A 16,914-nucleotide genomic window follows, 5' to 3' on the forward strand; every position below is an offset into this window, starting at 1 on the left:
ATTCACAAAAATTGACACAAGTGAATATCGGTGCCCTTTAGTCGTCACATTGAGGAAGTCAGACATAGTAGACCCAGTCTCCACGCGCTCACACTACGCCGCTATCTACAGAGCACATGCCAACATTGGTTCTTCCAACAACTTTCTTTGTACATAATCCAATGTTAGCACTGCATCTCTTACTAGATTATCAATGTGAGCATTGAATGCACAGTCTCGAGCAGCCTGGCATAAACTGCTGCACCATTTCCTCCAGTTTCTGTGTTGTCCTGGCGAAAACTTGGCGCGCAAACACAGTGTTCATTTGCGGTACGAAGTAGGCTTTCAGTGCTGTGACTGCTGCATCATAATCCGCACATCCTGTGGATCAGTACCTGTGTGATGTAAAAGTAAAGCCTGTCGTCTTTGCCTCACTGAAGCTACCACGTCATTAGACAGAATCAAGGCTTTTCCATCTGCAGGGCTGCCGAGTTGTGACTTCTGCTGACTGAGATTACTCTGAGCAGGATGCATACAATATATTTTTGTATATTTCTTGCTTACCCCCACTGCCATTGCTCGGTGCTGCTCTGTATTGTCTGTCTGTGCGCTGTCAGTGTCCTGTTTTAACACTGTTTTTCACCTTGTGAGAAAATGGACAGGTGGCATGAGATTGTGTGAAAAGTGTCAATTGCGTGAGACGCATCTGTTTACAGCACAAATGCCGTTAGCCATCTCAGTCCTAGCATTGCAGGCTCATTGTAGCAATCAAACTTCGGCAAAGAGTTGTCCATCTTTCTCAACTTAACTTTTCTGAATAAACTATCATTGTCATCTTCGTCGCCATTGTTTGATATCAACTACATATAACAAATTAAATCCTCCAGTCCGAAATGGAAACTTCAACTACCAAGTTTATTGAATGCTCATCTCTATAAACCTTTGCCCTGACTCAGTATACGACTTAATTATCACAAGCATTTATTTTAGTAACAATCTTATCAATGAGAGCTGTTTTAATGACTTTTCTAATGCGGCCACCCAATTGTCAAGGTAGACGTAATAGTATACCTTCTTTTCCGGTTCATACTTTCAAAATAAATGATTACTATCATCCCCAGCTGAGTTAGGGATAATACTGGGATATGTACCATTATCATATATACACATATCACATTTAAACCATCATATTTATATAAAAGTATATACAGGGATAAGAATAAGAGTTAGGGATAATGAGCTAATCCATAGCTGAGCTGTGTCCGTAACATAAAAACATAAACATGCAGTGTATGGTAGCTGTCTTTGAATGACATCACAGTCAGAGTTGTTTTGTAGCTGTATGTATTTATTTATTTTTACAGAGAGCTGAATGTCAATGTTGTGTCATAGTGCAGCTTCATTATGAATCAATCCGCACGTATTCCTTACTCACTTTATATTTTTTTTGTTTAAAATTTCCATAAATGAAATGCAACAATAGATTCAAACCATTCTGCACTCTATTAACACAAAGCCTTAAAGACTTTAAAGACTATTTAAGACTATTAATACATGTTAACTGTATAAGATCATTGTCTGAACTGCTGAACCTCTTTGTTTTATCTATTTGTAATGTTATCTTTTGCTTCTTCAATATTTTATTTATTTATTTCTTCTTTTATTTACCTTTAAACCCTGGTATATTTCTTCTATTACTGTTTGTTATCACACAGATTTGCAGTAAAATGAAAAGATAAGATACCTTTATTGTCACTGTACAAGTACAATGAAATGTTGTTTTGAGCAAGCCTATAGATGCCCAATCAAGAATAAACTATAAAAAAATATATAGACACTATACGGTATAAGAAAAAATAAGAAAATATAAACAAAATAATAACAAAAAATATAAAATAGATAAGAATGAAATACTGTATATACACAGAAACTAAATAATACATTTTTAAAAAGCATAAAAGCATAAACATCATGTAGCATACGAGAGCTGATTGGAAAAAATATTAATTGGGGAAAATGTATGAACATGGCAGGAATTTTTGCTCCCAGTTTACTTCATTTATTTGTTACTTTGACCAAAATTTATATATTAAAAATCAAAATTTACAAGCAAGAAGCTAAACTTCACTGAGTTCATCATCTGTGTCAAATAATACTCTTCATCAATAGTTGAATGTACCACTAAAAAAGCTGTTAAAACATAGAATGACTAGGGGTGCACCGATCCAACTTTTTCAGTCCCGATACGGATACCTGAGCTTTGGGTATTGGCTGATATTGAGTACCGATCCAACACCAGTGTTTAATTATTGAGTCTTATGCCTCACTGTGTGGAAGAGACTGGGATCATTCTTTTATGTGTAAGGCAACATCAGGCTTGACTTAAACATTGTTTTTTTTTAACTTTATAAAACTAAATGTAACAAATAAATACACAGTTATAAATTTACTGAATTGTTATTCATTAAAATAATGGTATCTGATACCAGATCGGCACATTGTCACCGATATCCGATCCAGTATCAATATCGCTGCATCTCTAACAATAAATTTTATTTTCGTTTCTTTCTATAAAAAAGTTGCTGTTTACTTGAAACTTAAAAGACAGAAAAGCTGTCAGTGTTGGTTTTATTTTGTAGGTTCCGGCCGGATGTTTGTATCGTGATCCTGCGTGATGACGTCAACATGACCATATATGTCTACGACCATGACGACAACAGTTAGTCAACACACCGCTGATCTGTGTTTGACAGATGTTCGCTCCGGATAAACCACTTCATTCAGTGCCGAGGAGAGGAGGAGGAGAGCGGTCACTGTTGGGATTATTCACCGCCGAGCACTAAAAACATGTCGGGGGAAAAGACGACGAGTCCCTGCAGCAAATTTCAAGCCAACATTTTTAATAAAAGTAAATGTCAAAACTGCTTCAAATCCCGCGAGCTGCATCTGTTGAACGACCATGACATGGAGCAGGTAACGTTCAACTAACGTACATCAGATTATGCTTCATTTTAGCAGTTAGTTTATGAATTTAAAGAGTATGCTGGATTTAACTTTGTCTTGTTCGTTTAAAAATGAACGTTACATATTGAAAATTAAGTTTTAACACTCTTTAAACATGTTTTTGTGACTAATATTCGACGTAAATTAAGATATTCTGAATGGCTGTTAGCTAGTTTTCTTCCATTAACGTTAAATTTGTTTGCCGTTAACTGAATATATCGATTAATCGTTATTGTAAGTTATAAAAGCTACACTTTTTAAGTTATTCTCTGTCAGTGGTAGTATTAAACTTCTACTGAAGGAAAAGTATCAATACAACAGTGTAAAAATATACAAATTCAAGTAGAGCCGCAACGATAATTTATCACTTTTATCGTTTTGAGTCATTTTTTCAGAAAAGAAAATGTCCAAATTCTCCGATTCCAGCTTCTCAAGTGTGAATATTTTATGATAATTGACAGATAAATCAAAATCTTTGTCTTGTGGACTAAACAACACATTTGAGGACGACTTTCAATTAGTTGACAACTATTAAATTAATCGCCAACTAGTTTAGTCATCGATTAGGCGATTGTTTTTAGTCATTTTTTAAGAAAAAAAGTCCAAATTCTCTGGTTCCAGCTTCTCATATGTGAATATTTTCTTCTCTGACAACTGGGTTATTGACAAAACAAGACATTTTAGGACGTCTGACTGACATTTTTCACCATTTTCTGACGTTTTATAGACCACACAACAAATCGATTAATTGAGTGAATAATCAACAGATGAATCGATAATGGAAGTAATTGTTAGCTACAGCCCTAATTTATACTACAGTATAGTTTAATTACAGTACTTGAGTAAATGTACTTGTACTGTAGTATTGTAGTATCATCTGATTTTCATTTGATTAACTTACCAATTAATCTATTAATTATCATTTTGTCTTTAAAAATCTTGAACCACAATCTTCCACAGCCCAAAGTGATTTTCTTTTTATTGATTATATTGTTGATATTTGTTGTTTTGATTCTTGATATGACACAGAAAATAAGCAAAACATCTTTTGAGTCGGTGGAATCAGAAAATGCTTTCTTTTCACTGGATATATAACAAACAATAAATCGATTATTCAAATAGTAATTTTCTGTCAATCCACTAAGAAGTTTCTGCGTTACAGACAAGTAACTCACAGGTCAGTCCCCTGTGAAAACACTGTTCCTGCACGTCTGTCATGTCAAGGTGATGTAAGGATCACGATGGCTTCCTACATGCCTCACATTGTTAAAATATGTTATTACTCTCTGTCCCCTGCCTGGTTTCACTGTGCCCTGTAATTTGAGTGCTGTTGCTCAACCTGCAAACACTGTACGGTCGGCTCATCTGCTACTCTGACTGTCAACTGTAGAGAAGCTGTTGTTTTGATATGAACGTGGATCATCTTTTATTTGTTTATAATATGCTGTAAAATTATGACGCTGCATTAATCAGTGATATTTCTCTCACTGGCCCATCTTACTTTTCACTAATGATAGAAAGAGAAATCCTCTTTTTCTTCTGTTTAAAGGGATAGTTCATATTTTTTGAAGTGGGGTTGTATGAGGTGGTTATCCACAGATCAGCTGTTTGGGTCAGAGAGTGCTGCTGTGGCGTATTACAGTGCGCAGAATGTGTAGGAATACAGAAGTTCTATGGTTGAGAAAATATAGTGTCAAAGGACTATTTCCGTAATCATTTATTCAATAAACTGTCTAGAAAACAGTGAAAAAGTCCAAGATGACACCTTCAGATTCCTTGTTTTTTGTCCGATCAGCTGTCCAAAAGTCAAAGATATTTATTCATTCACAAAAAAAAAGCCACAAGTCCTCACAATGTAGAAAACTTGAGGCTGTGAATGTTTGGCATTTTTGCTTGAAAAATTTACTCAAAAGATTAATTGACTATCACAGAAGTTGTCAGTTGACCAATTGATTAATCAACTTATCATTTCAACCCTAATCCTGTTCCATGTAGAGACATCGCAGAGCACAAAGCCATAAAAACTATCGGCCATATTCACAAAAAATAAATCTACAAAAAAGTGTTTATGTAGACTTTATTCCAATGTGTCACCCACTTAGATTTACCCTCAAGTAAAACAGAATGTTTCTTTCACATGTCTGAGTTTAGAGCTGGAAGTGTAGATCGACTGAAAACTGGCCAGAATAGAAGATTTGATATGCATTTCAACATATGCATCTACTCATCACAACATGACACAAATCTCAACAGTCAACATTATAGCTCAACAATACACACATAGATGCGCATACACAGAAAAACAAAACAAAACAAAGCAAACAAACAAGATAAAACAAATGCACTGAGGGTGGGCGGGGGGTGGAGGGGTTCAGGGAACCTGTATGTAATGTTTTCATACAACAGTTTGTTCAAAGTAGGAGAGGAAAGGCTTCCAGACTTTAGAAATCTGTGTACTGAGCACCCTGTAGAGTATTTTAAGTTTTTCAAGCCTTTACACTTCCCATCCATTTACAGTGTGATGGTGGTTTGGCAGATTTCCGGTGAATTGCCAGAATAGAATAGAAAAAATGCATTTCCTTAACAGAAACTGGCTCTTAATAAACTCCTGTTGTGCAGAGTTTAAATGTTGGATCTCAAAGCTCAAAACACCACTACTAATAAAATCTCAACCTGTGAGGAAAAACTGTAGAATCCACCTTTATTACCCAGTGAATCTTATGATACTGTATCAAAAAGATGATTCTGGTTTCCTCCTCTCCTCCTGACTGACAGGCGAAACCCATCTATGGAGGCTGGCTCTGCTTGGCCCCCGAGGGGACAGATTTTGACAACCCGATGCAGAGGTCGAGGGTAAGACATGACGAAACCGCTCTGTAACTTTTCTCACAAGAAAAAAAAATGTTGCTGTAATGATTTTGTTTCCCGTCTCTTAACGGCAGAAATGGCAGCGACGCTTCTTCATCCTGTACGAACACGGCAGCCTCAGCTTTGCTCTGGATGAACTGGTAAGAAACTGCAAAACATACATAAGCCGCGTTCTGTATATATATGCATTTACAGTACGTCGGGGATCTAGCAGGCATCTTTAGGCCAGATGTCGTGTGCAGAACCACAGCAGATGATTTGGGCTTAGCCTGTCCTCTAATGCACACATCCCCCCCCCCCCTCTCTCTCTCTGTGTGATCCCCTCAAATCTCATTCCCTCATCTCTTTCATGCAACACTTAAAACCGCAAACTACGCTCTGTTTGACTGTCATTTCATCCGCATTCTGGTGGTCAACCCAGGATTTCATAACTCGCTCTTCAACCTGCGACAGTAATATATATATATAGATGCTCTGATTCTCCTCCAGCCGAGCACGTTGCCGCAGGGGACGGTGAACATGAATCTGTGCACAGACATCGCCGACGCCGAGCCCAGGACGGGCCAGAGAAACGCTCTCTGTGTCATCACGCCGGAGCAGGAAATATTCATCCGTGGTGACAATAAAGAGATCATTAATGGGTCAGCATCAGCGGTTTGATTCTGCTAAATTATCTTCATCTTATGAGTTCAACTACAAGAAAATTAAAGGTTTCCTGCTTCCTACACATGTAATGTCTCTGCTGTGTCTTTATCAGGTGGAGTGAACAGCTTGCCGTCTATCTACGGACTAACAAGCAGAATCAGAAGAAGAAACGCAAAGTGGAACCGGTTACCAACCAGGTAGCAAAGCAGATGTTAACTCTTCAGTGGACTTATAGCAGACACACTGTGTTAGTCGTACGTCAGTCACTCTTTCCAACACTCAGTGAAAGATCACTCAACCACTACCAGTCTGATTGCCATGAAATTAAACACATATTTATGCTTCCCAAAGGATGAATCTTGATGTTTTGGTGACGTCTTTAGCCTCCATCTCGGGTCAGTATGAGACCAAAATATCCAAATTTCATGGCAAACCATCCGTCAATTAGTAATGAAATTACTCAAAACCACAAACATCATTGTCATGGTGGAACTAGAGGAAAAGTCAGGGATTCTCCAAAGTTATAACGATTCATCCTCAGGGGAAAGTTAATGTCAGTACTAAATTTCATGGCAAACTATGTAATGATTGTTGAGATATTTCAGTCTAGACCGAAGTCGTTGACTGACCGAACCATTATTGTCGTCCCAAGAGCCGCGTTGCTAGCATGGCTATAAACGTTAAAAATCTACCGGGCAGGATGCCACCAGAGTTTCTTGGCACAGTGATGTTTTCCAAAGGATGAGCCTCTTTCAATTTTGGCTTCTTTTTGGCAATTTTGGTTTACCACAAGCTTCTAATAAATTCACTTTGCACACAAGATACCTCGTAAGCTAATAGGCAGATTACCATGAAGTCAGCACATTTATGTTCCCGAGTGGAGGAACCGTTTTGGTTTTATTGATCTCATTGGTCTTTTTTTCTTTAGCTCATCAAGACAGATTATTTAGCCCCACAATCAAAAAGGCTGTAAAAAAAAACAAAAAAAAAACCTTAATCTAAAGCAATAATACTAAAATCAGTCCATTAACTAATTAGACAATCAGCAGAAACTTCATCTACAATTATTTTTTTGTTTAGATTATTCATTAAGCTAAATGCTAATGTTTGCTGTTATCTGAAGATTTGCTGCCTTTCTCAGTTTTATATCAGAATGCAACTAATGATTATTTTCAATATCGATCAATTAGCTGATTATTTATTTGATTAATAGATTAATCATTTAGTCTTAAAAAATGACAGAAAATAGTTGAAAAATGAGAAGCAAACAATGAAATTTTTGCTTGAAAATTTTATTTAAAAAATGATTTTTCTGCTGATCGATGAATCATTTTAGCTCTAAATTCAGTATTTTGGGTTTTGGACTGTTGTCACCTTCAGCTGTTTCCTTACAGTTCATAAAGTAAACAATGAATCAGTTCATTGAAAAAATAATAGAAAGATGAATTGATAATGAATTAGTTTTTATTGGTAATATGTTGATTTGAACACTTTCATGAACATTTCAGACGTTAGAAACTGACATCAGGAGAATGTTGTTCATACTTTCACTCTGAATTATCTTTTTCTTCTTCTAATGAAACATCAGGAACCCAGTCCAGCAAAGATGGCTGCAACTCATCCGAGTTTTCCATGCGCTGAGAGCGCTGCTGCAGAGTCCGGCTGCGGCCGGTGGCAGGAAGAGCAGCGGGGCAGGGGACCGGATAAAACCCCTTTCTGGACTGTCACAGACTCAGATCCCCCAGGCCTGGAGCAGACCCCTGCAGGTGCAGCAGAGTCAAAACACACACACACACACACACACTCACACATACACCAGGCTTTCATGTCGGTCAGCCAATCACAGCCACTTCCTGTCCTCTCACACTGTCCTAACGTCCTGCAGATGTTCACACACTTGCACGGCTTTTTATTTTAACATTTCATTTAACCCTCGTGTGACCAGGCATGGCAGCTGATTTGGAAAATTAGCAGGAAGCAAAGTCACAAAAACACAGAAACACGCTGCGAGATGTGCAGGAAAACTTACTCTCTAATCTTCAGACATCATAAAAGCCAAATTTCAGACATGATCCATAAAAAGACCTCTTAAACACGTCCTAATGGGCTTGACGGTAGATAGTCCTTCTCACTGCAGCTTCATGTTTTGACAAAACGGACACCGGCACTCATCTGGCGTCAGACTCATTGCAGAGTCTGCAGAGGTGGTGTAATAAAGGTCTGGATTAACTCCTGCTGACTGTGCCTATAGGCTGCTTCATTATACACAAGGGTCCCTCTGAGAGGCGAACTGGGAGGCTGTCTAATGAATGATGCTCTGTCAGGATTCTTCCACAAAACAAAGTTCCCTCTTGTCACTGAATTCCTGGACCGTCATGGATTTCTGCAAGGTGTTTTCCAGACAGGGACAGTCAGATCAGTTTTGATCGGTTCTCTGAGGAAGTCTGGCAATATCTGAGGAACTGTCACATATTTTCCAGTTTCTTGCACACATTTAATGATGGTTTCCTGGAGAATCGCAGTAGAAATTAAACTGCTTATCCTTTTAAGAAAAACAGAACAGAATACACTCACCAAAAACAGGAGTGTTTTACTGGGAATGCTGGGAAGGGTCAATTATGTTGTCTGAGACATAAAACAAATAATTTGAAAGATGCTGTTCTATACAAAACGTCTTGAGACTGGAACCTTTTACCAACCTACATCAATCTTCAGGTATGGAGTGATATAAATACTAACATCTCTCTCTCTTTGGTTATGTATCAGTTTCAGCCTTATTTTACATCGACTGTGTTATTCATTCTTTTAATTTAATTGAATCTTATTTTCCTCTTGTAACTTTTATTCTTTTCTTGTGTATTTGTGTGCACTAATGGAGCCCAATAAGACTAGCAGCCGCGTCAGCAGAAGCTAATGGGAATCCTCTTAACAATAAACAATAAGCAGTCAAATATTTAGGTCATAGATCCACTCTGATTAATACTGTACAAGGAAACTCATGTGGCTGGTAACTTCCCTGAAGCTTTTTAAGATTCCCCTTTAAATGCACTCAAAGCAGCACTAAACAACATAACAATGGATTAAATGACAATATGTGATGAACCATCAGAGATTTATCACCTGACTCTGCAGTTTCCTTCACCTCTAAAAAGCTTTTTAGCGTCTTTCAGCTCATTGTTTTGGTTCAGTGTCACCGCTTTCATCAACGTCATCTCCAGCAGCAACTGGCAGCTGATTCAAGTGAAACCAGGTCTGATAGACTCACTGAACACTACCTGCTCAGCACCAAACGGCTGGTAGGCAAAATTAGCAACTAGCTCGGAAACATAGCTGAGTATTTAGCAGCTTTTACGAGCCACATATTTCCGTCAGGAGTCGGGGGAGTGAATATCGGACTTATATTTGCCAGGTGGCCTGAAACATGACTCCAAATGAATGCTAATGCTGCACCGTGTCTGCTGGATGTGGAAATCAGCAACTGTTTGCTAACACGTTTGGCATGTAGACTTAATAGAGTAATAATATGAGATTGTTGTTGTTACAGTTTGTTCTCCTGTCCCTGATTGGCCAAAACATCAATTAATGCTGATTTTCTTGGAAAAAAGTTATACCGAAATCACTTCATGTGTTTGTATTTCCAGGTTGTGTCTTTTCTCCTTAAACTGTTGCACAAACATCCTAAATATCAACCGTTTAAAGGTTGAAATCAGGTTAAAGTCAGATTTACTTTGAATCATTTGTATCTTGTTCCTATATTTATCACTTAAAGTCATCTTTTCTTCTTGAGTTTGTCATTTGTAATTAGTGTTTTCTTTTCTTCTGATTAAGATGCTTCTTTTAAGTATGTTAAGAGCGACAACTAGGGATGTTTTTGCCACTAGCCAAAATGATTTCATCCAGTTTGTGAGAGCCCGGGTTATGTGGCAACATATAAATAAAAACAGCTACTTCAGACTTGTTAGATTTTCTGCCCTCAGTGTGTGTAACTCCAGTCTGAAACCTTTTTATTGTTGTTTTCTACATCCAGGCAACACATCTACCCACCTGCGCCCGGTCTCCAGGGACTCTCTGACCTTGGATGGTCCCGGCAGTTTCGCTAGCCAAGTCGGATCCTTGGACTTGGCGATCAATGGAAGTACGGACCCTGGCAGTAACAACCAGCTGGCTGAGCTGGAGCCAAACAACATCCAAATATCAGCAAACAACAAGAACCACAGCGACGACAGGAGGTTAGAAACAAATCAAGGAAGAATTAGCCACTTCCAGCCAATTTTAAAGATAACATGATGTAATAACTCTTTCATACATTGTGTTGGGCGTCAATCTGGGGTTGACTTTTTTAACGTATGTTTACATGTAATCTGTTGGTAAATCTAACAGCCATTTAAACTGGCTTGGCAGAGGAAAAAGGGTAAATGTGCAAGCAATTAGCACAAAGGACATCCAATGCCTCTCTGCTTCCCCCCCAGCATAAAGCCATCACACACCGCTAAACACCAGATCAAAGGCTCACGCTCTACCCCTCCATTAGAGATCCGACTGCCGCATTTTTAAATTTAGCATACAGAAAGCCTCCCAGTTTGTGCCCCAGCAGCATGTAAACCGGTCACGTGAGAAGAATACATCTCCCTTCTTCACTCGTTGCCTTTTTGGGAAACAAAAACACAAAATACTTATCCCCCCCCAAATAAGGCCAGAAATTCCAAAACGCTGGTGTAATTAGATATCTGCAGCATTGTTTCTCAGGACCTTAGCGCTGACTGTCTGCCTGCCTGTCAGAGGACGTAGACCTCAGTTTAAATCCCAGTTTCAGTCTGGGCACAGTGGTCTTCTGCACCCAGCAGAGGCAAAGAGGCCACTGAAGCATCCTGCTCAAGAAGAAATGACAGAAGCTACTTACACATATGGATGCAAAATGACTAAATCTTATTAAAAATGTATTAAAAGTCCATTTATAATGCAGCAGAAGTTAGAAAGCAACATAGTAAAACAGACCAGATTTTTTCCATTCCAGTACAAAAGAGACAGAGTTCAACATGTTTATGTTTTTACAGACTATATCAAGTCCTCGGGGTTTGAAAAGTTACGTCAGAGTCTTACACATGCTTTGACTTGTCTGCTTTTTGTATGTCTTGTTCTTCTTTTCTTTTTTTTTTAAAGTGTATAATATCAACCTGCAATAGAGGTGCAGATGAAAATGAGCTGTTTGGCTAAATCTGACACATTTCATAAATATCATATTTATGTTAATTTATGTGTTTTGTCCCTGATTAATAAATAGATAAACTTTTTATTTGTGATCAAGAAAACTAAAACTCTCATCCTTGTTTTCAATAATGTGACGATATTGACGTCTCTTTGTAGCAAAGAACGAAGCAAACATAAACTAGCAATACAGCACCGTAGCTAGTTTTATGGCTAGTTGGCTAAAAGCTAACTAAGCTACAATGACATTAATAACTTTAACAAGTTTTTATTCAGAAATGACTGCAACTAACAGTTTTTTCAGTTAATCTATTGATTATTTTTTAATCAAGGAGGAATAATTTATTCCATGAATAAACGACAAATACCAGTTATAAGTTACCACAACAGTAAGTCCAAAAAGCTGTCATTTTACAGCGCTAAAAAACAGAAAAATCCAATTAAGAAGTTATAATCTGATAAAGTTTGGTATTTTTACTTCATTAACAATACAATTATCAGAATTGTTGCAATCAATACATTTACAAATCATTCAGCACTAGATTCAGCTGAGTTTATTGTTCTTTTTAATTTTCTAATGCTTAAGGAGGAAAAGATTGTAGCTTTATCTTAAGTATAACGAAATCCTGCAGTCAAAACAAACTCGACTATATAAACTTTGATTACCGACTCCAAAAACCGCCAACAAATAAACATGTTTAAAATATTTAATTAAAAGCACGTAAATGCCTGAACGTTTGAAACACATCAAAACTCACACACACACTCCTAACAGATGTCCACTGATCCTTAAGCCAACTTTTAACTGCTTTTCATCGTTTGACAGTCTGTGTATACATTATATCAGGTTACTTTGGGGGTAGTTGGCCTGTGTGATACCTGCTCTCCTTCTACACAAAACACCTCTGACACTAACGCGAAGGATGTCGGTTCTTATTTAGTCTCTCAACAGCAACGTTAGCGGAGAAAGATCTGGGCTGCATTGAACGTCCTCTGGGCTCTTTTCTGCTGCACAGGTGCAGTTTGGAGTCCATTATCAAGCTGTCATCCTCAGTGTTATGCTGGTCGAAATGATGTCAGAACCCACCTGTGTGTGTGTGTGTGTGTGTGTGTGTGTGTGTGTGTGAGAGAGCGGGGTCAGGGAAGCCACGCACATACAGTGTTTTTGTCCACAGGTGGATTTTTCTCACTAATTAGTTGTTCATGTTTTGCAGCCCAACAGAGAGGCTGCTGAGTTCAGAGGCCACCAAGAAAGAGCATGAAGGAGGAACAGCTGCTTCCAGGAAGGGCAGGAGTGAAGCTCGTACCAACAAGCGAGAGGTAACCACACCAGTACACCTTCAAAACTACACAGGCTGGTTTTCTCCATCCATTTTCAGTCACTGGGAGTCCTCCTTATTGTTCCTGGGGGATCCCTAGGCGTTTTCAGGCCATATAGGCTACGTAATCTCTCCAGCGTGTTCTGGGTCTTCCACAGAAATACCTCCCAGCTAGATGTCCCCTGAATACCTCCAAAGTCATCCAGGAGGCATGTTGTGTGTAACAGCATAGACATTCAACTTTCAATTTCTGTCGTTTCTGTGAAAAACAGCATTTTTGTTTTCATTTTTGGGAAATACACTCATTCACTTTCCTTCCAAGAGTGAGATGAGATGTCTGTACAGTAAATATGAAAATGCAGACAGCAGCGGATTAGCTTAGCTTAGCATAAAGACAGGAAACAGAAGGAAAAAGCTAGCCCAGTTCTGTCCAAAGGTATTCAAATCTGCATACCACCACCTCTAAAGCTCGCTTATTAATATGTTATCCAGTACCAGTCAAAAGTTTGGACACAGCTTCCCCTTCCCTTGAACGTGTGTCCTGTATCTCATTTGTTTAATCAGTACAAAACGAACTGTAAAATTTAAATGTTGTGGTTTTATGGGCGATTGTGTGCTGTTTCCCTTTGTTTCCAGTTTTAATGCTAAGCTAAACTAACAGGCTGTTGGCGGTAGCATCATATTTAGTTCAGTTGAGTTAACTTTATTGCTGTTACAACAAAGTTGTTAGAAAATTGCCCTGGTGAGCTCATAGTGACACAGAACAACATTCAACACAACATACAACTAATAAAACCACATTAGAACATTTTACAATACACAAAGTATCATAAATATTAAAGATAAGCTTAAAAAAAAAAGATGTACTTTAAAGGGGACATATTCTGCACATTTCTAGGTCTATATTTATATTCTGGGGATCTACTGGAATATCTTTGCATGATTTCCAGTTCAAAAAACTCCTTATTTATCTCATACTGGCCCTTTATGCAGCCCCTCAGTTCAGCCTCTGTCTGAAACAGGCCGTTTTAGCTCCTGTCTCTTTAAGGCCCGCCCTCCTTCAGGAAGCTTCCTCCCTCCGGCTCCGCAGGCTACATAAACAAACTATAGTAGCAGGATTTCACTTCTTTTTCTTGTTCTTTACTCAAAATGCCAACTTCTCAAATACATCCGTACATGTCTGAGCTGAAATCACATCCAGAATATGAGAACGGACAACGCCAACAACCTCAGCGACAGAGATTACACAACAGATGGCCGTTTATGGACGTGCAAGACGAGCTAACATCATCTTGTTGGGAGCATTTTTATGTATGTTCACCTCAGGTTTTGGAACTTTGACCAGATTTAACAGAAACATCCAACATTATAACAGTATATAAAAGACAGGAAATCCCAAAAAGCATAATACGTCCTCTTTGAAGTGCAGGAGGTTTGTGATCCAGAAGTTAAATAACCTAATAAACATATTAAAAGTTGGCAAAATACCATAAGTATCTACAAAGACAAGCATAAACTAGAAAATGTACCTTATTGAAGTGCCTCAGGTGGAATAGTCTCAGGGAATGTACTTCTTTTAAATCACTCAGATTTAAGAGACAGTCGTCAGTCTTTTTCAGCCTCAGGAGACTATTATTCAGGGGGGAACTACATTTTAATATAGATTTTGGCATACAGGCCCATTTAATATCAGCCACAAACAGCCTCAATCCAAAAATATCATAAATCTTCATAGATCTTCTAAATCGACGCCTCACTGGTAACCTTAGCTGAACCAACATTGAACACTTAAAAACCCATTTCATGACTGCCGTTTGCTACCATATGATAGCAATAATCATAAATATGTGATGCTGATTAATCCTAACGTGGGTTGGTTATTATGGAAAAGTGTATCCAGCTGTATCCAACCTGTACTGGGCTGGGCTGTGGGCTGGACTGGTTTGGACGTGACTCACACAACCAGGTGTTACGCCAAGAATGACGTCACTTTAACGACGAAGCTCCGACCTGATCCCGCTCTGTGGGAGTCTGAACTGTTTGGATCCTGATTCATTTAAGACCACATTCAGCGCCATGTTCAGCACTGAGAATCAGGCGATGAGAGTTTGGCATGAAAAGTGTGCCGTGTCAAGGCATGTGTTTCTTCTGGCATGTGTGTGAGTGGGTTCATGTGTCAGCAGGTGGGAGCAAGGCGGTGATTCACTCAGCGTTGCATTTTGTTTGTGAACAGAACTGGTTTTGATGCCCTGAAGGGATTCAGTTCGCCTGGTGTTGTGTGTGTTGTAATCTGGGAAGCTGCATTCCTCCTTACAGAATTTTTTCCAGGGATTCATCACAACTTGAACCGAGACACAGCGTAATGTCGGGAGCCGTGACTCTTAAGGACTCTTTACGAGAATCTAAAAGCTCTGCCAACACAAAAATCCAATCTGCACCATCACGTGATGCTCTGTAAGCACATATTCACTGAACTTGATAAACTCTTAGGAAGCTCCAAAAGTAGCGCCTCCGTTTGCAGCTCCTTTCCAAGTGCACATCTGTTTGTGAATGACAGTCGCTTTGTGTTGTCCGGAGGAACCCTAGTGATTAATGAGGTGACTAAACCTTAACAAGTGTCTGTCTGCGTGTGACAGTATCAACAAAACAGAAACATGAAGCACAAACGGTGCATAAGGATGATGTTACATAAAGCCAGATTACCAGTTAAACCAGTTTTACTTCACTAAATAAATAAACTTATTTTCAAGAAATTGTGTTTCATGAAGGAAACATAAATAAATGTGACCTAATTTACCTTATCCTTCCTGACGAGCCTGGTCCTGGTCAGGTTAGTTTCCATGTTTAGCTTCACCTCTAACCAGTGTTACAACCAGAAACAGTGTTAAATCCAAAAAAGTTATTATTTTATTTATCTCGTCAGATTTGACATCAGCTGTTATTATTGTGTACTTAAAGTCATTTTCAGTCTAAAGTATCTGCACAGCAAAACATATTATGTGCTTTTAAATTGCAAAATAAAATGTACAAAATTAAAAATTGAAATTAAATAAAACTAATGAACAATCTTGACTTATGGCTGCATAAAAATGGATAAAATTAAAGGTAATTATACAGTATTTTTCTCATAAGGGAACTGTTATATCACTTGTATAGATCAAGTAGCAAAGTCCGATAAAAAGTTGATAAAATGCTAATTATCTTATTTTCTTGCTATAAAATGAATTACCTGGCTGGGATCCAATTCGATACTATGATACACTGATCTTGAACCTACAATGACACGATTATTAGCAAAGTGCTGCAACAAACTAAGCAGACAGAAGAGCTGGTCTACAACAAAAAGTTCTCTTTATGGCGTTTAATTAAACCTGCACACATAAAAACAGGCGCGTGCACGTGAGACAAGCGCACAGAACAGTATCCGCGAACGGAAAACCATCTTCTCGAGGGAGCATTTCTGCGAGATGAGCACAACCCTCCCTGCGTGGTCGCAAGTGCTTAAGACTCGCTCGTCAAGCTGACTTTTGAGACTGTGGAGGTGGAATACACAGCGCCTGACGTCTCTGCTCCTTTGATTGGTCACTTTGAATACTGACCATGACCTTTTAGCTCTAAGCTGGATATAGAAAGGCAAGACATAGTACTTAACATAGCTAAAACAATATTCAGAATAAAGAGGACAGGAATAGAAATTACATTCATGTGGATCCCTTCACTTATGGGTGTGGATAGAAATGAGCTGCCAGATAAAAATGCAAAAAGAGCAACATGGGGGGAAAAAAATGAATAAGTACGGTCGTAAAATATAGCAAGGCCGAGGTTAAAAAAAAGTATAATCAGAAATGAAAAAGAAGAGTGAGATAGAGGAAATAAGGGCTGATACTACCACAGC

At 38.5% G+C, this 16,914-nt stretch overlaps 1 protein-coding gene across 2 annotated transcripts in view; it reads left to right on the plus strand.

Moving 5' to 3' along the window:
- Positions 1–2,694: 2,694 nt before the first annotated feature.
- Positions 2,695–16,914, plus strand: part of LOC137201017 (myosin phosphatase Rho-interacting protein-like) — a 28,724-nt gene continuing 14,504 nt past the window's right edge. For both annotated transcript variants that reach the window (XM_067615823.1, XM_067615824.1), the window contains exons 1-8: positions 2,695–2,952; positions 5,758–5,835; positions 5,925–5,990; positions 6,340–6,491; positions 6,608–6,692; positions 8,084–8,261; positions 10,523–10,724; positions 12,915–13,020. In XM_067615823.1, coding sequence (XP_067471924.1) covers positions 2,827–2,952; positions 5,758–5,835; positions 5,925–5,990; positions 6,340–6,491; positions 6,608–6,692; positions 8,084–8,261; positions 10,523–10,724; positions 12,915–13,020 — 993 coding nt within the window. In that variant the 5' untranslated portion in view covers positions 2,695–2,826. The remainder of the gene's footprint in view (positions 2,953–5,757; positions 5,836–5,924; positions 5,991–6,339; positions 6,492–6,607; positions 6,693–8,083; positions 8,262–10,522; positions 10,725–12,914; positions 13,021–16,914) is intronic.

This window comes from Thunnus thynnus, chromosome 17 (genome assembly GCF_963924715.1).
Source record: "Thunnus thynnus chromosome 17, fThuThy2.1, whole genome shotgun sequence".
NCBI lineage: Eukaryota > Metazoa > Chordata > Actinopteri > Scombriformes > Scombridae > Thunnus > Thunnus thynnus.